The following is a 21,071-nucleotide window of genomic DNA, read 5'->3' on the forward strand; positions in this document are numbered from 1 at the left end:
GAATAAAATTGATTAATGTAAAAACTAGTGCTCCTTTTGAAAACGAAATAAAAAAAGGCTTATTAATTAATTATTTAGAATTGCTTGATGAATGCAAATGTTTTGTGTTGTGTCTCCTTTTAACAGTATTTTAATTTTTTATTTATTAAATAAGACATTCTAATATCCCAATCATCATGAAACTAGTGAGTGCATCATAAAATTAAAGAATGCTTTATAGTTTAATTTGAAGGTGCTCACCTCTTCAATCTCCTTGTGGAACTTAATTGGTCTCATTAAATAAAACTGGTAAGAGAAATACACAAAGTTTATCAATATAAATACACTGTTCCATAGCACTGCATCCAAGTAACATTCAACACTCCATGCCCACATTCCTGAAAACGCGCACCCCATCATCAGGCCCACCCGAAGCCATATTTGCCCAATGTCTGTATGAGGTGCCAGGAATGACATAAGAAAGAATATATTCGCCACTTGGAAAAATATGTGATTTATTGGCCTCCACTTGGAACAGTGGTGCAAGTACAAATCCCACATAGACGGCTGGTCGTGAATACTGACATTCACCATGTCACTAGTGGGTAGAGATAGCTTAGTGGGTTCAACCAGCCCCATTTCTGGAACTTTATCCTTCGTATTCAATGATGTTGTGATGTCACTGATCATCGATGGAGACTCGGTCGTAATGTTCTGAAGACCGGTCACCATCCCAGTTATTAAGGCACTGATAATCAACATCATTCCGACAAGTTCGGACACAAACGCCAAGATCGCTCATCGATAACACATTAACTATTATCATTTGAATTTTTATATAAGTCGTTACACACTTTTTTTTTTAAATGTACAATATCACCGAAAAAAATATTGGATTTATATTAACCACTAACAAATATGCACAGCAACAAACAGAGCACCTCAACATGGAGTTTTTAGTTGCAAATAAATATTCAGAGAAAGTTAATTAAGCGCAATAGGACTCGCGTACATAATCAAAAGTAAACTTTTATTCTAAACTATATTTTTGCTAAAAGATTCAAGCTAGGCAAATAATCGAAGCACACAAATCAGTTCAAATTACAAAGTGAGGAAATAACAAACTGACAATTCAACCGTCAGTTGTCAATTGTAATTGTAACAGATTTGTCAAAACATCAGTCACTCTTTACTGACCTCTATAATACTGGTAGGACAAAGTACGGGTAAGGCATTAATAATTAATTAATTAATCTTTCCTGTACAGTTATCCTGCAAATACTTCCTGTTTGTCTAAAAAACATGCAGCACTGTTTAATTTGCATTTAAGATCGCTAAATATGAATGCACCAGGCGTTTTATTCCACAGGGCACGACGACTTCACAATGTTAAAAGTGAGTCGAAAAAGCTTTGAATCTGTTGCCTCTGCTCTCTCGAACTAGCAAAAAACTTTGACAGGTGACAGGGTACAAGAGCTGTGCATATAGTGATGTGCCGACTTAGCTTAGACTTCTTTGTAATGAAATATTCGTTGTCAAAGTATTTGGAATCCAATAAGTTAATGCCTGAACAGATTCACGCCTATAGTATTCGATTCAATATTTCAGTATCATAAAAATTACATGTGAAATTGCAACACGCGTATCAAAAAGGTGTATTATTATTTAGAATAAATTATAGCCTAGAATTCATGTCCGTCAAGTCTTACTATCCCTTCAAGTTAAGAGATTCGTGAATCACTCTGATAGTCACGTAAGCGATGCAGGTAAAGTTTGTGATAAAGTGTGGTTAGGTCGAGTAATAGAATTACATGCAAACTTTAAGGTACACGTTTGCACTCTATCCGACATCGAGTATTAAAATAGAAGAAAGTATTAGAATACTTCATATCACTTAATCTACCTGACTTGGCACGGCACTAGCACTGTGTGTGAATGGTGTTGGTGTGGGATGGAATTTAAAATTCGATATTTTGGTAGATACCGGTAAATAATATTATGCGTAGGAGCTATAAAACTTCAAATAATCTCAGTTTCAATGTTGCACGTAATTAAATCTTCCTCTTTAACGTCGGAAAAACAATGGCTGTTCCTCACGAAATGCTTTTACATCCAGAACTATTGAGTAATGAACAACTAACCCACATAATAGAACAGGTAAGTATTGAATATTTTGGAGCATCTTTGCAATACAATTTTGTAAATAAACAATTGATATGATTTTAGTTTCATTTTAGAGACATTTGAGAATTGATGGGATAGAAAAAATGCTGAGAGATGACTTATTGGACTTATTTCATCAATACTGCGTTCCGTACGGACAAAGAAAATACCGGGATTCTGGAAGAGGTAAAATATTGAATAGAACTCGTCATATCAGTCCGGAGCCATCACGATCTTTAAATAAAATCAAAGAAACTAGACACACTACGGTTGAGCGAATCAAACCCCCTCCTGATTTATTATCAGGTCACATGAAACGGATAAAGCTAGAAAATGTAACAACAAAGTGCTCACACATGAATAGTAATAATCATAAAAGGAAAATCATCAATGATGTAAGTATAAGTACTTAAAGCAGTAAAATACAATATAATGAAGTTTATAAAAATTTGTGGTACTAAGAAATAGATTTTGTACATGTGATCCAGTGTCATTTTTTGAGATGCCATGTTGTAAATGTAATGACAATATACACAGCTCAATATAAGCTAATTATGCTCAAATACAACTTAAAGATTAAATTCTGCTGTTTATATCGGCTCACTCAAATACACACAACCTCTGTGAACCTCAGTTACAATTAATATAATTTGGATTTAAAAGGATATTGTTATCATCTAGTACTTTAAAAATAGAAATGCTAAAAAAAATTAGTCAGCAATTTGCGATCCACAATACTCAAGTAATTATCCTAATTTTCTTACAGCCTAACTCTGAGCCTATTCAAGCAAAAAAAGAAAGAAAAGTAATAACATGGCCTTAAAGCAAATCAATTTAGAAGAAAACAGGCAGCACAATAAGATACATTAATGAAGATGTTCAAAATGCTCAGGAGATCTGAAGTATTCAACAGGATCTCAAAAATAATATTGCCATGTCATTTACACAATATATTGTGATGTATCAGAAACTATGCAATTTATTTGTTCTCAGTCTATTTAATGATGATGAAGTTTATACACATAATATATTAATTTAAGTTCAATTTTATATGATTAGTGTTTTATTTTTCTGTGATGCTGATAAGAAAGTCTCAATTAAATCTTGAGACATTTGTGTAATTGTATGATTCCTGTGGTTAGTCAACACTGGAGACGCCATTGGAATATAATTGAAAAGTTGTAAAAGGTTTGTCAATTAGTCTAAAATGAGTGTTGAATAATTATTTTTGTGAAATTATGAACTATGTTTTATATCACCAAATAAAATCAAATTATTCAAAGTTTCTTGACACCAATGATAACTAATGCATTTTTTTTGTGGCTAATAGTTGTATTTAGTTGTATTGTTATGAATAGCAGTGGGATTAAACTACATAAGATAATTATGATGATATGAAAATGATATTGTATCAGATCACTGTAGACTGTTAGAATGTTGTTTAGTTTGTGACTTTTGAAGTCGTCGTGGCCTAAAGGATAAGACGCCGGTTCATTCGTAGCTAGTGATGCACTGGTGTTTGAATTTTTTATTTATTGGACAATTGAAAATAGTTGCCAACATTGCGATGAGTTGGCCAGGTAGAAGTGTAATAATACGGTTTTATATACCTTCGGAACCGGGTGCCTTGCGAGGATGTAGGTCTTTGATCAAGTTTCTAACTTCCATCTGGGTGACGGGTGGTAACGCATCCGAGGGTGGGTAGGAGGCTCTGCGGTTTACCTCACTGTCTACTAATTCTACATGGACAGGGTCCGCTGATTGAATGCTGGGCGTCCACTGGGTTTGCAATGTATCGGCCAGCAGCTCTGCTTTTTCGTCGTCATCTAACGCCGCGGGTCGGCCTGAGGGGCCTACGAGGGGGGGCATAGTTACTAACGTATCCGATTTGAGACTACGAGCTAAGTGGTAGAAAGACCGTTGGAAGGTCGTGAGTCCTTCTGAGAAATCAGACCATCTGGCATCTCGGACTTCGGCGATGCGAGACTTTACGTCGCGTTGTAGGGCACGCATTCTAATACTATTTTCCTCGGTAGGATACCTATCGTAAGCGCGGATCGAGGCGTTCTTGGCTCTATGGAGTTCCCTAACATCGTCGGGCAATTTGAAGCGGTGAAGAAAATCCTCCACTACAACTTGCTTGGTTGGCCTATGTAATGTCGAGGTGATGTGTGACGTTACGATATCTATGGCTCCAGCGGTATCCTGAGGGGACGAGGTAGAGTCCGGGCTAAACGGGAGCGATAGCGGATCAGATTAAGTTAGTTTGATGCCGAGCGTGTGCCAACCCACCACAGTCCTCATTACTGGAAGTTGGAATCCCGCAGGCGGGTACCAATTTTTCTAATGAAGTACGTACTTAACAAATGTTTACGATTGACTTCCACGGTGAGAAAATAACACCGTGTAATAAAAATCAAACCCGAAAAATTATAATTTGTGTAATGACTGGTCGTGCGAACTTTTCCGTCCGCACGGGTAGGTACCACCACCCTGCCTATTTCTGCCGTGAAGCAGTAATGCGTTTCGGTTTGAAGGGTGGGGCAGCGGTTGTAACTATACTGAGACCTTAGAACTTATATCATATTTCAAGGCGGATGGCGGCATTTAAGTTGTAGATGTCTATGGGCTGTGGTAACCACTTAACACCAGGCTGGCTGTGAGTTCTTCCACAAATGCAATAAATAAATAAAGTAAATAAAAAGGTATCTTATTTTAAGATTTAGTTGTAAGACCTCTTATAATTACGGTTCAGCGGCCTAAGGACTGGTTTGGGGGTAAATTCCACCACGTGTGTAGACACTTCTACCGACACCACGACCACCCCTAGATCGGCCACGGGCTTCAGCATGTTGACTGGAAAAAAATAAGTATAAATTAGTTCATCCTAGAAGTAGGCTATAAGAACGGCCCACTAATTAACTTAAAACATTCTTCTTTGGACTATTGTTGCCACTCTTTCTTTAAAACAGCCAGTAGTGTGTATAAAGAGCGTGTCCGTATCTTTTTGGCTGTATCTGTTTTGGCTGAATGGGTGACACCTGCGTCTTTCCAGGTGGAAAAATCGAACTACAGAACCAATGAAGTAGGTCTATGTACAGAACACATTCACATTTGACACATCCAAACAAATAGTGTTCTGTGCATCCAAACTTCACAATCTTTGAGTTTGAGTTATTATTCTCTGGCTAAAGCAGTGGGCTAAAGTAATAAATAAAATTATAGTTCATACACGATATGCGTATTAAAAAAAATCGACACTTCTAACAACTTATGTCTTCAGTTTTTAATGTTGAAATAGTTCAAAAATAAAAAAGATCGAAAAGACATAGTGAGTTGTGAACCCAAAAATTGATGTTTTCGTTTGTGACTTTTTTATCACAAAAACTACAACCAAAGTAATCGTGAATAAAATTAATCACAACGTACTAAGAAAATATTGTACAGACAATGGCGACGACGTCTCGTGTACCTATATCACAAATTTTACGCAATAAAGATGACACCGAAGAAGACGATGAGCCCAAGAAGAAATCTAGGGAAGACTGGAGAAAAGCTAAAGAGTTAGAGGAGGCCAGAAAAGCTGGAACAGCACCAGCCGCTGTTGATGAAACAGGTTTGTCGATTTTGACCTTATCCTATTCATGATTTCAATTATTTGTAAACAAGATAAAATTATCTATAGTGCTAATGTAAACCTATAGGTTATTGCTGACGTCTTCTATCAAAAGGTGTGCAGTATTTTCATGTGACTTCCACTTTATAAGAAATTGGGAATAGTATATGAGTTCTCCCAATAATGCTGAACTTATACTCACACTTAGGAGTGGGTGATATAAAACATATATAGATTCAATATCTATATATCGCAGCAATATCGTTGAATCCGATATCGCCCCGCACGAAATCTATATATCGATATCAGCCGATACACGATATTGCTCGATGTGATGCGCATCAGCATATCGTACCGATTCGTGAATATCAGCAATATTCGTTTGGTTCGTATCGAATCGGCCAGAGTGAGTGAGCGCACGATAGGGATATCATGTGATGAATGAAACAGAAACAGGCATTATCCATACAATTGTAAACCTTATAATTAAGCCCATATGTCTGTAGATTATTCTTAGCGTATCAGCAGGATACAATTTAGGAAAGAAGTTTCAACTTTCGACCCTAACTTGAATGCAGTATAGCCTATTTGCATCGTTGAATTTAATTTCATGCGCTTTGACCTTGAACTAGAATTTTTGGACAAGTGTTTATAAATACTTAAAAGTTTTTTGTGTTTGATTTTTAAAGTACACATTTTTCTATTTTTAGTTGAATCCCAAAAATTGAGTTTATTTCTTGTGTTTGTATTAAACTTTTGAAATCTACACTCTTTTGGTATATTTTGTAATTTTAAATTAAGACACAAAATACTAAAAACTGAAAATAATGTAGCCAGTCCTAAGACTGGTAAAGAAAAAAAGGGGTGACGTCGAGTGTGAACACAAGTGTCTTCGAAGTTTCCCGGTGTTTTAATTAATATTATTTGTTTAAATTGCTGTTGACTTGCGCTACTGATTCGTGTTGGTGTTGGTATATATCTGTTGTGCCGTGAGTGTAAATATATTGTGTTTGTTATATTATTAAAAGGTAAGAATCATGGATGACCCGCACGATCCCGGGGGAGGTTATAAAGGACCACGTGCGCCCCACTCACAAAACTTTTCTTCTCAGATGGATATAGATCCACCCAATTCCAGAAAACGACCACCACAGTCTGAGGAAAACATTCCCCCTAAAAAAACGATTACTAATCTTTCACAAACTTCGCCGTCGATTCAGTCCACGTACACACATCCCGATTTTGTTGAACGTAAGACCCGATACTGTGAAGATGACATTGCCCCTTTTTTAGTCCACGTTAATAAGACGGTAACAGATGTGTCTGCTGGTCCCACCTTGAAACCCATCAAATTCGGACACTTTCTATTCAGAAACAGCATAAAAAATGTAATACAGGATGGTGTGAAACGCATTGGCCGCAACAGGGTTTCAGTGGAATTTAAATCTGCTGCTGCGGCTAACGCTTTTCTAGAACACCCAGCACTTCAGCCGGCTAAATTTGAAGCGAACATCCCATCTTATAATGTTACACGAATGGGAATTGTGCGTGATGTTCCAGTAGAATGGACTTTAGAGGAGCTGGTCCAATCGGTAGAAGTTCCTGCTGGCTGCGGTGCAGTCATTAAAGCACGCCGCTTGAATAGGAAGAAAATAGAAAATAATGTCCCTACCTGGATACCTACCCAATCTGTAGTTTTAACTTTCTCTGGTCAAAAACTTCCAAATCGGATTTTCTGCTTTTTTACTTCTCTCCCAGTTGAAGTTTATGTCCTTCCCATTATCCAGTGCAACAAGTGCTGCCGATTCGGCCATATTTCAACGCAGTGCCGATCAGCCCCTCGTTGCTTTATTTGCTCCCAACCCCACGAAGGAATTACCTGCTCGAAGTCATCCCCTCTATGCCTGTTCTGTTCCGGCCCCCACTCTGCCACTGACACATCCTGCCCAGAGCACAGTCGACAAAAATCGATCAAATTAGTTATGTCACAGGAAAGCATCTCATATTTAGAAGCATCGGCTAGGTTCCCACAGGTGAGAAGATCATTTGCAGATACTGCCCGAATGACTCAATCATTTCCGTCCACGTATCCTCCGACAATCCACACTGATCTCTCTCAGCCACTCCATCCCAATTCTCAGTCCTCTTCTTATAAGAAGACTGTTAATATAGCCCGACGCCCATATTCTGCTGCTCTAAGCCCAGGCTACGATAGAGAAGCCCACTGTCGTATTGTAGATACTCCAGCCTCCACCACCCCCAATGGATGCGCTCTGTTATCTCCCAACCCCCCTCAACAAGAAAATCTACTAGAACTTCTCTTGTCCACCCTCATCAACATCATTTCGAAAATGAATGATGTAGCCCTACCGAACAACGTCTATCAAAAACTGACTCAGCTGATTTCGATTTTCAACAATGTTCCCAACAATCCTACAGTGGAATTGTCGCAGCATTAGATTAAAAAAAGCTGAACTGATTTTTCTCATAAATAAGCATAACCCCTTGATTTTTGCTGTCCAGGAGTCACGCCTACTCCCGGGCTCCCGCTTCAGGGTTCCCGGTTTTGCGTGCCTCCGGGATGATAAGAACAACGGAAAATGCGGTAGCTGCATTTTAGTTTCGAGATCCATCCCATATTCCCAGATCACCCTCCCTCCACATGACAGTAACTGCTTCAATGTAGTGGCTGTTAGAGCCTTAGATATATCTTTTTTATCCGTTTATATACCTGATCCTAACATGTCCATCCTAACAAATCTATTCTCAATCATTGGTGCCCTCCCCCCTCCTGTTGCTGTATTGGGTGACTTTAACATCCACCACAGTTCATGGGGTTGTTATCAGAATGATTCCCTATCCTCCGCCTTCCTTGACCTAGTTGATGACCACAACCTCTGCATCCTCAATGACGGCTCCCCCACACGTAGAGTTCTTCCTGGCCAGAACCCAAAATCCGCTGTAGACCTTTCTCTATGCACTCCAGCCACCTCTTCGCGCCTCACATGGCTTACGCTGTGCAATACGCATGGTAGTGATCATTTCCCCATCCTTATGTCCTTTCCTGACTCCTCTAATTATATACTTCCTCCTCGCAACCCTCGACTTAAATTTAATTTGTCTAAGGCGGACTGGACCCTGTTCTCTCAGTCTGTTGACGCTCTTTTGGTTCATCTTTCCCCAGTCCCCCATGAGAACACCCATGCTGCTTACTCCATCTTTAGGAATGCTTTACTTTCAGCAGCAGAGACAGCGATTCCTACTAAAAACGCTTCTAGGGGTAAAATCCCATCACTTCCCTGGTGGGACTCTGACTGCTCTGATCTATGTAAACAACGTAAAGAAGCCGAGATGGAGTACGCGTTACACATGTCTCCAGCTAATTACATAAGTTATAAAGAAGTAGCTGCAAGGACAGTCAGAACACTATCTGAGCGAAAGAGACTGGGCTGGAACATGTTTTGTGAGTCTCTTTCTCCCAGTTCCCGCCCTTCTTTGGTCTGGAATAATGTCAGGAGATTTCGCGGATCCGTATCTGTAGACCACAATTCTTCTTCGAACGACCCATCGGTTTGGATCGATTCATTCTCATGTCGACTTGCTCCCCCTTACGTTCCCACCTTAGCTGAGTCCTCTTCCCTTCCCCCTCCGCTTTCACCTACTCCTGATACTCTTGTGGCCCCTTTTTCTCTGGACGAACTAACTGCAGTTTTGGAGTCTCTTAAGGACTCGTCCCCGGGAATCGATGGAATACCTTATTCATTCATTGTCAAATGTAGCTTTACGTCCAAATTAATATTTCTAAACATATTAAATAATATTTATTCTTTAGGAATCCCTCCAGATGAATGGAAAACCCAAATAATCGTCCCTATCCTCAAGCCAGCAAAACCTAATAACGAGTCAAGTAGCTACCGTCCCATCGCCCTATCATGTACCATGAGCAAAATTTTAGAACATCTTGTTAAAAATAGATTGGAGTGGTTTGTGGAGAGTAGAGGCATCCTCCCTGCAAGTCAATTTGGCTTTAGGAAGGGATTGAGCACTATGGATAGCGTAGGTTGCCTTGCAACGGATATACGCATTGCTCTCTCTAAAAGAGAGTCCTTGGTCGGGGTTTTTCTTGACATTGCATCCGCATACGATAATGTCCTTCTTCCTGTACTCAGGCAAAAAATGCTCCAGCTGAGTATCCCAGAGAAGATGGTTAACTTCATATCTAATCTATTTTCATCTAGAGCCATTTTAATTTCTTGCCAAAATTCTTTACTTCCTCCTAGACTTCTATGGAAGGGCCTCCCTCAGGGATCAGTTTTAAGCCCTCTATTATACAACTTGTATACCTACGACCTAGAACTTTCGGTAAATTCATTCTGCAACGTACTACAATATGCGGATGATTTGGCTCTATACGTCTCAGTCAGGGACTTAGGGGATGCCTCTGCTCGCCTCAACTCCGCTATTAACTATCTCCATGACTGGTTAGGTAATCATGGTCTATCCCTTTCAGTTGAGAAGAGCAGTGTAGTGACATTTTCTCGCATGCGATCTATTCCCGACGTCATTGTCTCGTTTGATGGCAAAATATTCCCAGTGCGAAACTCAGTAAAATTTCTCGGAGTCGTTCTTGACTCGCGTATGACTGGTGTCCAACACATTAACCACATCATCAAAAAGTGCGAAAAGAACATCCATATTCTTCGCTCCCTGTCAGGCGTATGGTGGGGATCACACCCCTACACTCAAAAACTGTTATATAACGCCTTGATTCGCAGCCATTTTGATTATGGCACTCACATTCTAGAACCTTGCAATAAGTCTGCCTTAACCTCCTTGGACAGGATCCAATCAAAGTGCCTACGTATCATAATCGGAGCAATGAAGTCTTCCCCCATTAACGCCCTTCAGGTTGAATGTGCAGAACCCCCCTTGCACTTGAGGAGACAATACTTATCGGACAGATTCATTTACAAAAATTTTCAGCTTTCTAACCACCCCCTTATTTCAAAGTTACATACTCTTTCGGAACACATCTATTTCAACAGTTACTGGAATCATAAGTCCCACCCATGCCTCTTCACCAGTTTTGTTAAGTTTATCAGCCTCCCCTGTCCCGTCTATCAATGTAGGTTAAATCCATTATTCCTCACACCTTTTAATGCAATTCTATACCGTCCGGACATTGTTCTAAATATCGGAATAAATAAAGATGACCCCGGTGCAAACGCCAAATTTAACTCTGTCGTCAATAGTAAATGGAACGGTTGGCATACTATGTTCACTGACGCATCAAAAATAAAAGCTGACGGCTGTGTAGGCTTCGCTGTCTGGATACCGGAGTACAAAATCATTTTAAACTTTAAGTGTCCCCCTCAAGCCTCGGTTTTTACAGGAGAGGCGCTAGCTATCCTTGAAGCCCTGATGTATATAGAATCACATAAGCTACACAACACGGTGATATTCACCGACTCTAGAAGCTGTCTACAGGCAATCCTTGCAAACCAACTCAGATCCAAGTCAAAACTCCCTTTTGTTCTGAAAATTAAAGAAATTCTTTTTCGGTGTCACGTGTCTGGCATAAAAATCACCCTAGCTTGGATCCCGGGACATAGCGGTATAGTGGGTAATGAGGGTGCTGATCAGTGTGCTAAGGATGCCACGACAATAGGTAGTGATATTCATTACACAACCTATGCACAAGATCTAACGTCTCTAGCCAAGGCCGATCTCATATCGCGCTGGAATGAAGCGTGGAACCTTTCGAAGCGCATTAAAGGCAAACATTACGCGGATGTTCAAGACTCGTTGCTCGTTCGGCCTTGGTTTTTTAAATACAGGAAAGCCAACAAGAGAGTCACGTCCACAATATGTAGGTTAAGATTAGGTCATGCTTGTACCCCGGTTCACCTAGCTAAAATAAGGGTCAAGGATAGCTCCCTATGTGAGTGTGGGCTCGACGAGGGATCAGCAGAACACATTTTCTTTAACTGCCCTAGAAGACCTTCCCTTTACGAAGTTCTACCGGACATTATCCCCAGACCGACGAATTTCAAATCTTTGTTGAGCCTTGTACATACAACTTTTGTAAATATTTTATGTGAATATGTTCACCAGAATAACATTAGACTATAAGTTGTTTGTCCTTACTAATCTTCTGACAATCTTTTCTGTAACATATATATATATATGTATGTATATGTATATATACATATATTGTTTGTCCTGTTTTAGGTTAGTAATTCAACAGTTGATTACTTTGTAAAATAATAATAATTAAAATTGATGTGACCTTGTGCAATCACGAAGCCCACCCAACAAAAAAGAATCCAAACTTCACCAAAAGACATCAGCTGAGCATAATCAAAACCACAGACTATAAAACTTGACTTTGGCGAAATCAAAAAGGACCGCCATTACAAAAGAAAATGAAATGAAGACTGGTAAAAGCATGAAGGAAAGTTTTTTTGATATTTTTATTTTCATGTTCTTTTTATTACTTTAAAATCATATTATAAATTGATATCAGAAAACCAACTGTATAACGTTGACTTAAGTCTATATCTACTACGATATTATATCAGCGTATCGTTTCAAATCTCAAATATCATGAATCGAGAACATCTACTAGCATCCATCAATATATAGATTCAGAAAATATATAGATTCAATATCCGATATTGATACTCGATATATAGATACGATTCGATATGCGGCAAAACCGATATTACCCACTCCTACTCACACTTAACACAATGGCACTAATTGGTAGAAATCAACTCTGATGTTATGAAGTTGAAAAGGATATAATCTAAAACACTTCCTCAAAATATGGTATGACTTCCAAAGTAAAAGTGTGAACTAAAATCTTGACTTTGATTTTGTACAATAATCATTAATTATGAAACTTTGTCTTTATAGTTTATATAATTTTTTCACAAAGAATAGATGATTTGTAATCTCAACTGAAGAGATGTCTCATGGAGATGTCCACTGTATAATAATTCAAAATTCTATACAATGATAATTATGTTTAATCATTAAAAAATACTGCACACTGAAAGATGATCTATTTCGATAGCTATTATACATTAGTATAGTATTAATTTTTCAATTATACAATCATGTAAAAAAGAAAAAAGTAGAAATTACGACAAAATATCAATATTATTTAAAAAAGATTTCACAATATTACTTGTAATTCAAGTTTATCATACAAATATTTCCATTTCTAGGCAAAGACATAAATCCTCATATACCTCAGTATATTGCATCTGCTCCATGGTACTATGGGACTTCGGGACCTACTCTTAAACATCAGCGGCCTCAGGAGGACAGAGAGGGACAATTCACAAAGCTCGATAAATATTACAATAAAGGAGTTGATGTGGTAAGCTTTTTCAAATTAATAACTTAAAAACAAATGTATGCCATATTATTTTTTGGCTACTTCAAAAAAAATCATGTTACACAGTAAAAACAGGTAGACAATAAGCACAAGAATATTCTAAAATTGAATCATTACATGTAATAAAACAGTAAAATTAGATGTGCCTTTAATATAAATAATAAAAACAGAAAAGGGGGTAACATAAGACTGTAAGAAAAGATAAACCAGTGGTGATTCTGCTCTAAATTAATTTGTGACTACTAATAAAGCCCACATCTAAAAGTACAGTAACTGGAGTAGAAGTAAATCTCGAGAGGTCCAAAGTATATAAACTCAATAATAACAAAAAAAAAGATGAAATAAATTTGCAATGTGTGTTCTTATTTTTAATGCATTATTTCAGACAAAAGTAGCAACAAAATTCAGGAAAGGGGCATGTGAAAACTGTGGTGCGATGACACACAAGAAGAAGGATTGCTTGGAGAGACCTAGAAAAGTATGTAATGCTATTATCGTTAATACTACTTGAGAATGTTTTGAGAGATCAGAGATTTGTTTGGGCTGAAAGATTTAACATGGTTTTTTAATTTGCTATTATAGGCATTAGCATTGAACCTGTCTTGGTCTTCAACTTTCTTGGACATCATATAAGTTGCAGGGGCAGTGAATCCACTGTCTATTGCTTAATACTCTTTCCATCTACTAATCTGAGATGATGAGTAAACAATTTCAGCCATTTTGAGCCACTGTTACACCTCATAATCTGTTGATAAATATCAACGCACATTAGTAGACATGAGCTCCAGTGACCACTTAGCACCAGGTGGGCTGTGAGATTGTTCCTTAGAAATATCTTAGCCATAAAAAATAATGTTATGACTAATTATTAATAACAGATAGCGTTAATAATATGTTATATTCATAGTACCGTAATATCTATAATATTTTCAGATAGGTGCAAAATTCACTAATGCAGGAATTGCGGCTGACGAGTTTGCTCAACCTGACTTGAACCTCAGCTATGACGGAAAGAGAGACAGGTGGAATGGATATGATCCAGAGCAGCACAAAGCAATCATTGAGGAGTACCAGAAGGTAGAGGAAGCTAAACGAGAACTAAGAGCAAAGAAATTGGAGATAGGTAATGGTTTAAATAAATTTTGATAAATTAAAGATAAATAAAGACATTTTGACACAATTGATCATAAAATTGTTGCTTACTTAAAATACAAATGTTGTGACATGCCAGAATCCCTGAATGTTCAAAAATAAATGAAATCATACAATATTACAATTAAATTGGAATGTGAGTAAAAAAAAACATTAACTTATAATAAAAAAAATCTTATAATATTCATCATATATATTTACAGATCCAACAGCTAAAGATGAAGACGATAAGGAGGAGGAAGACGAAGACAAATATGTGGATGAAGTGGACATGCCCGGCACAAAGGTAACATTGCACTAAATTATCATTTCTTTTCTTATATATAGGTGAATCATTCACCAATAAAAAAAAACGTTGGGGAGAAGAGACTGATAAACATACTTATATACTTTAAAATATATACACATACATATAAACACAGAGCAAATGTACTTGTAGTATGTCTAATGTAGAGAGAGAGGTGTTAGCAACTACACCGTCGAGTCAGTCTATATCCGAGTGACTAATATTTAAGTCTACTGCTAGAGATCCTAGTGGGTCTCAGCCCCTTCACTAATATCAGCGACATTGTCGATCAGGTGGATTCGAAGCAGCGCATCACAGTTCGTAACCTGCGTATCCGGGAGGACACAGCCAAGTACCTGCGGAATCTGGACCCCAATTCCGCCTACTACGACCCCAAGACTCGCTCTATGAGAGACAACCCCACTCCTAACGTACCCGAGTAAGCTTGACTTTTCAATTTTGCTCCCAAGATATGAACTGAGTGTAACATATCACTAAAATCTATAATTAATCTGTATTTAGATATATTTAAATGTACATTGTCTTCTAGATCACAAATAATTTAATCTGCTTCATAAAATGGAATGCTCATTCTCATTTAGAGATGTTACGTTGTTTTTAACTGACCAACAAAGAAGTGGAGGGTTTCCTTAGACCCCAAACATGCATCCACTTGAGCGTGGCCTCATGTTTTTGTGGTAATCATAACAGTGTCATTTATTGGACCACAATATCTGTTTTAATATATTAAAATTGACAGTTGATATTGACATATTATCTGGTGCAAGATTAAAGTTGAAATATCATTCCCGTCTTCAATTGTCATTAATTGGTAAAAAAATTTGGTGGTAATTGGTTTTTGTAAACTAAAAAGTTTTATTTTACTTACATTTTTCTTACTTACTAATTACACGATGATTATTCTTTCAACGTGGAAGTCAATCGTGAACATTTGTTAAGTACATATTTCATTAGAAAAATTGGTACCCGCCTGCGAGATTCGAACACCGGTGCATCGCTCAACACGAATGCACCGGACGTTTTATCCTTTAGGCCACGATGTCTTGCTAATGACGATCATGTAATCACAAAACACAGGAAAGCCGTCCCAGGACTATACAACCAAGGCTTTATGTCTCGAGGGGGGAGAGGGGGGGAGTCCCAGGGTAAATGAACGGGTATGATAACGAGGTGCGGATGACGACAGGTCTGAGTACGGCGGCGAGAACAGCGTCCGCGTGTCTGGGGACACGGCGCAGCACGCGGCGGCGCAGCTGTTCGCGTGGGAGGCGCGCGCGCACGGCCTCGACCTGCACCTGCTGGCCGAGCCCACCAAGCTGCAGATGCTGCAGGCGCACTACAAGCGCGACCAGCAGCGATACAAGTCGCAGGTGGGCCTAAAGCAGTGGACTATCTTACTAAAAATATTAGGCCACCCTTATTCAGCATATCGACGTTTGAAAGGCAGACGTGACTAAGCGACCATAACTGCTTTGTACATAAATGATAGGCAATAACCGTATTCGTTGCGCAAAAAAATATATTTCTAGGTCTATTAAAATAATTTCAATCCTACAGCTAGATTCGTTAAAATAGATATTTTTTCAGGTATTCCAACTTTAAATTAGTCTACTGTAAAGTTCACGCATTGTCGCTTAGTCATGTTTGCCTTTCAAGCGTCGATATCATCATCATGGTTCCAAGCCGGTTTCGGCAACGGCGACCAAAATTTTCTGTTCAATAACTTAAAAGCCAATGTCCGCGCCTCTCATGCGCTCTAATATGGCTGTGGTAGCCTATCTTGTTCTTAAGCGTGCGCGAACAGAAGCTAGACGTAAGAATACCACCCACGAAGTTGTGAAAAATGGTGGAAGGCGGTGTCTATTTTTCAATTTATTTCGTCTGTCGTCCAGTTCGCGCCTCCTGTCTTTTTCAAAGACATACACGCCCTGCTGAACCAAGCGTTTCCACTCCAAACGATTCTGTGCTTGGGCATCCGCATATACTTACTACATTCATATATTACTATGAGTAGTAAGTATATTCAGGATATACTTACTACTCATAGTAATATATTTTCCTTTTTTACTGAAACTAAGTAAATGTGTTCACAAGCGCTCACAGTTGAGAGTCATGTCATTACGAACCCTCCCGATCCATTAACGGTGCTTTTAGGTACCTCAAGCACCGGTCACCGCCCTCGCCAAACCCGTTGCTTGTGACGAAGGGGTCGACGAATAATTTAACCCATAGACACAGCCCACTGAATTTCTCGCCGGGTCTTCTCATTGGGTCGTATTTCCGATTCAGTGGTAGATTTTGCGAAGCACTGCTCTTGCTAGGGCCAGTGTTAGAAACACTCCCGGTTTGAGCCCCGTGAGCTCACCTACACGTCAAGGCGAAGCTAAAACAGCCTCTCAAGGCTATCAGCATAGGTAGGAAAAAAGAAAAAAAGTTCAAAAGCTTGCCGGTGACCGTATTATCTATGAGGGAGGACTGCATTACTACATTTTTTTATCTGTGTGTACTAAAATTATGTACAACATACCCATTGCCAGGAAGGCAATCCTCGGAAACATGGGCGATCTAACAAATACTTCTGCATATAAACCGTCAGCGCAACCACGACCACACTGACCAGAGCGTCCGATTAAGGAGATACACTTCAAACAAAGCTAAAATTAAAACCGTATTGCCTTGGTTTTCAGGTGAAACAATCGATTCTGGAAAAGTATGGAGGTGAGGAGCACCTCCAGTCCGTACCCAGGGAGCTGCTGCTGGCCCAGACCGAAGTGTTCACCCGCTACAACAGGGACGGCACGCTCGTCAGCGGGGCAGAGAAGCAACTTGCCAAGTGAGCTATGTTACCCAACGTGTCTGGGACAACTTTTTAAAAAAAAAAAAATTGCTTAGATGGGTGGACCAGCTGACAGCCCACCTGGTGTTAAGTTGGGTACTGGAGCCCGTAGACATCTACAACGTAAATGCGCCACCCACCTTGAGATATAAGTTCTAAGGTCTCAAGTATAGCTACAACGGCTGCCCCACCCTTCAAACCGAAACGCATTACTGCTTCACGGCAGAAATAGGCAGGGTGGTGGTAGGTAGCTACTCGTGCGGACTCACAAGAGGTTCTACCACCAGTACTTGTACTTATCAGACGGATCCTTGAATATAAAGCGCGGCCCCGCAGTGTAACATGCTTTGCACCTGAATGGGAATGATTTGCTATAAGGGCTTGCAATAAGGGATGAGGAGAACAAGATTCTGGAGCGAAAACTGGGAAGACCTATGTTCAGCAGTGGACGATTGATGATACTCACAATGCCATTTTACCACAAACGAGGTGACAAACTCAGAGGCTGTATGGCCATAGACACGACAGGCGAGATATCAATACCGCTCGTTCGTATCTTGGTATAGCCTGGAGTCACCCATAGACAACTCGATCTGGGTCCATTGTGCAAGATTCCTGTCCTGGTGAACGGTAATTTCAAATCTATAATTTCTAGCTGCTTTCTATTAAGCTTCAGATCCCGTCACTTGTGCCAAAACTTGGTGTCAAACTCCAGCATGAGAAGTCCCTAAGTAAATGTCAGACTAAAATTCAGATTATTTTTTTTAGGAGTAAATATGAAGAGGATGCTCTAATAAACAACCACACCACAGTCTGGGGCTCGTACTGGCGCGACGGCCAGTGGGGCTACAAGTGCTGTCACTCCTTTATAAAGGTAATGAGCGTATCTCTACATTAAATCCTCCTTCACATTCATAATAATTTGTAATTTTAATTTTAAGTTTCAACACTACTGGTCCGCACGGTGGTATGTACCCACCGCCTTGCCTATTTCTGCCGTGAAGTAGTAATGCGTTTCGGTTTGAAGGGTGGGGAAGCCGTTATAACTATACTGAGACCTTAGAACTTAAGTCTCAATGTGGGTCGCGCATTTACATTGTAGATGTCTATGGGCTCCAGTAACCACTTAACATCAGGTGGGCTGTGAGCTCGTCCATCGATCTAAGCAATAAAAAAATAAAAAAAATGAACTACTGAAGAAGTTACTATGTGAAGTCCGATATACAGACATTTAATTTTCGTAACTACAAACTAGCGTTGTTATTGTCAATACAATGTTTTGAATTTTATTTTCAGATGTCATACTGCGTTGGAGAAGCAGGAAAGACTGTCGTACTGCCCGTGTCGGATGACAAGAAATTGTCGACCAGCACCGATGGAATTAAACAAAAAGAGAAAAAACAAAAAGACAAAGGTAGACATTTTTATTTATTAAGAATATGCTTATAGCTTCTAATTGGTCACTTCAAGATGTAGAGGACGTTATCACAAATGAGAATTGCACATTAACCACTTACTGAGGCAAATAAGAAACAACATTATGTTACTAAGTTCGGTTTCTTGTGTTGTAGTAAATCTGTAAAGCTTGAATATTTATTGGGGGCTGTAATGAATTGGATACTTTAAAGCTTATTTATGTTCAATGTATGAAAATATCATTTGTAGAAGAAGACAGTTCATCGTCGTCGTCAAGTTCGTCAGAAAGCAGTTCATCCGATTCGGAACAAGATAAGAGATCGAAAACGGAAAAGACAAGTAAAAAGAAAAAAGACAAGAAGAAAATTAAGAAGAAGAAGAGGAAGAACGTTAAGAAAGAGAAGAAAACGGAGGATAAACTGAAAAAGGTAGCGTCATTTTACAGATTACAATATGCAGGTGGTCAAACACTATTCCATTCCTAGTTGTTGTCTTAGAAACAGATAGTTAGATATGTTGGAAGCCCGCGTAGGGTAAAAAAAATCCCTCATTCTGTTCATTTTTACCTCGATACAGAGTTGGCAGGATGGCTCAACTTAATTATCAATGAGATTGCAATTTTTAACTTTTTACTTATGCCTTTTTTTAAAATTCTATTTTTTATTTATTACTTTAATCATAAATTTTCCTGAAAACTGTAATTTTTATGCGATTGTGGTACCTTACGAATACTAAAACAAAATACGTGAGTGTTTAATTTTGGCTGTTTATTCAGATGTCCTTGTGAACTTTTCATAGAAAAAACAGATATAACGTCTAATTTAACATTCTTTTTGAAATAATTATATTTAATTGATACATCAATACATCAAGATATAGTGATTGAGTAGTCGCGGCCTGATTTGTCCGCTTCGAACTGTGTGCAGGAGGTTGCCCAAATCGGAATGTCTTAATGAAAACGACAACAGTCAATCCTTTGGAAATATATAATGTATAAAATTTTTTGTTCATTACTAGTCATGTTCTGGAGTCTGGAATGACTACCATATGAGCAGATCTAGGAAGTTTTTATTTTTTATTTTTTTTTATTGCTTAGTTGTGTGGACGAGCTCACAGCCCACCTGGTGTTAAGTGGTTACTGGAGCCCATAGACATCTACAACGTAAATGCGCCACACACCTTGAGATATAGTTCTAAGGACTCAGTATAGTCAAGTTAATATTTATTGTCACAGTACACATATTCAATCGTACAACTAAAGAAATTTTATTAAAACAATTTAACAATTTTATCATGTTAACAATTTAACAAATTAACGATGCGAATGTTTACGTTTATGAATAGGCTTTGGAAATGGAAGAAAGACAACAGAAACACGCTGAATATCTCCTTTCGATCGACGAGCGGAAACGTGGATATAATAGTATGGTAGAAGTCAAGGAGCCAACAGAGGATGAAATGGAAGCCTACAGAATGAAGAGGAAACGCGATGAAGATCCCATGAGTCAGTTTTTATAAAGAAATGTTAATATCTATGTAAATAAACCACATTGCAAGAAGATACCTATTGTTTTTGTTTTCTAGGCACTATAAGTTACATAAGTTGTCTCGTAATATAAAGGAACCGTTAAACGAGGCTGTACGAATTTGTATCCGTTGCATTATCGTTGAAAACCTAAGAACGGAGAGTGTTGCCATGTTGCCAGATTACGGTAACGACTGAGACGTGTGGACTTTTAATTGACTTTATAAAATGACCTAACATTAAGTGAAGGGTAACGGAGAGGGTTTTTGTCGGAGTTTCTGCGCAGTCAAATCAGGAATGGGAGAATTCGGCAGGCAGGCGTACCGAAAGGCGTGGTGCGGGTATTTCATAAAGCGAGCTCGCGAAATGATTATGGTCGTGGTAATTTGCTGCATACGGGACCAATCATTTAATGAATCTTGGGATACCTATTTCTAGTAATCGAAGTATGTACTAGGCTGCACTAAAAGTATCGGGAATGGAATATTTCCACTGTTCCTGTCATATTAAAATATTTTTAATTGAAAACTCCTTGGTTTTAAAAATCGAATACCATTTATTTATTTAAAAAAAGATTCTCGGTCTTGTCACGAGGTTTTGTCAAACTTGTTTAGTCGTTGAGAAAATGGAATTAACTCGAGAAAATTCGAGAGCGATGATTTATTATGACTT

The 21,071-nt window shown here is 38.7% G+C and overlaps 3 protein-coding genes and 1 long non-coding RNA gene across 6 annotated transcripts in view; 3 read left to right on the forward strand and 1 right to left on the reverse strand.

Annotated features, from left to right (window-relative positions):
• LOC110384705 (blood vessel epicardial substance) overlaps nt 1-1,111 on the reverse strand; it is a 151,716-nt gene extending 150,605 nt beyond the window's left edge. The window contains exon 1 of one of the 3 annotated variants that reach the window (XM_062675272.1): nt 241-1,106. In XM_062675272.1, coding sequence (XP_062531256.1) covers nt 241-744 — 504 coding nt within the window. In that variant the 5' untranslated portion in view covers nt 745-1,106. Of the gene's footprint in view, nt 1-240 lie in introns of all 3 variants that reach the window. The other 2 variants (XM_062675271.1, XM_021350954.3) reach the window with 2 other exon arrangements.
• A 51-nt stretch (nt 1,112-1,162) lies between these two features.
• On the forward strand, nt 1,163-3,445 carry LOC101742117 (ashwin). Its single transcript, XM_004930636.5, has 4 exons — nt 1,163-1,205; nt 1,349-2,136; nt 2,217-2,537; nt 2,909-3,445. The coding sequence occupies exons 2-4, from the start codon at nt 2,062-2,064 to the stop codon at nt 2,963-2,965; spliced, it is 453 nt and encodes a 150-aa protein (XP_004930693.1). The 5' UTR covers nt 1,163-1,205; nt 1,349-2,061; the 3' UTR covers nt 2,966-3,445.
• A 1,775-nt stretch (nt 3,446-5,220) lies between these two features.
• On the forward strand, nt 5,221-20,435 carry LOC101742271 (pre-mRNA-splicing factor Slu7). Its single transcript, XM_004930637.4, has 12 exons — nt 5,221-5,758; nt 12,991-13,145; nt 13,549-13,641; nt 14,097-14,286; nt 14,519-14,601; nt 14,895-15,040; nt 15,809-15,992; nt 17,310-17,455; nt 18,227-18,332; nt 18,755-18,872; nt 19,124-19,302; nt 20,219-20,435. Exons 1-12 carry the CDS (start codon nt 5,593-5,595, stop codon nt 20,390-20,392), a joined length of 1,740 nt encoding a protein of 579 aa, XP_004930694.1. The 5' UTR covers nt 5,221-5,592; the 3' UTR covers nt 20,393-20,435.
• LOC134201103 (uncharacterized) lies at nt 6,100-12,046 on the forward strand. Its single transcript, XR_009976290.1, has 2 exons — nt 6,100-6,786; nt 11,990-12,046. It is a non-coding gene; the product is annotated as an uncharacterized LOC134201103 (long non-coding RNA).
• Nucleotides 20,436-21,071: the final 636 nt, after the last annotated feature.

This window comes from Bombyx mori, chromosome 23 (assembly GCF_030269925.1).
Source record: "Bombyx mori chromosome 23, ASM3026992v2".
NCBI classification, from domain to species: Eukaryota; Metazoa; Arthropoda; class Insecta; order Lepidoptera; family Bombycidae; genus Bombyx; species Bombyx mori.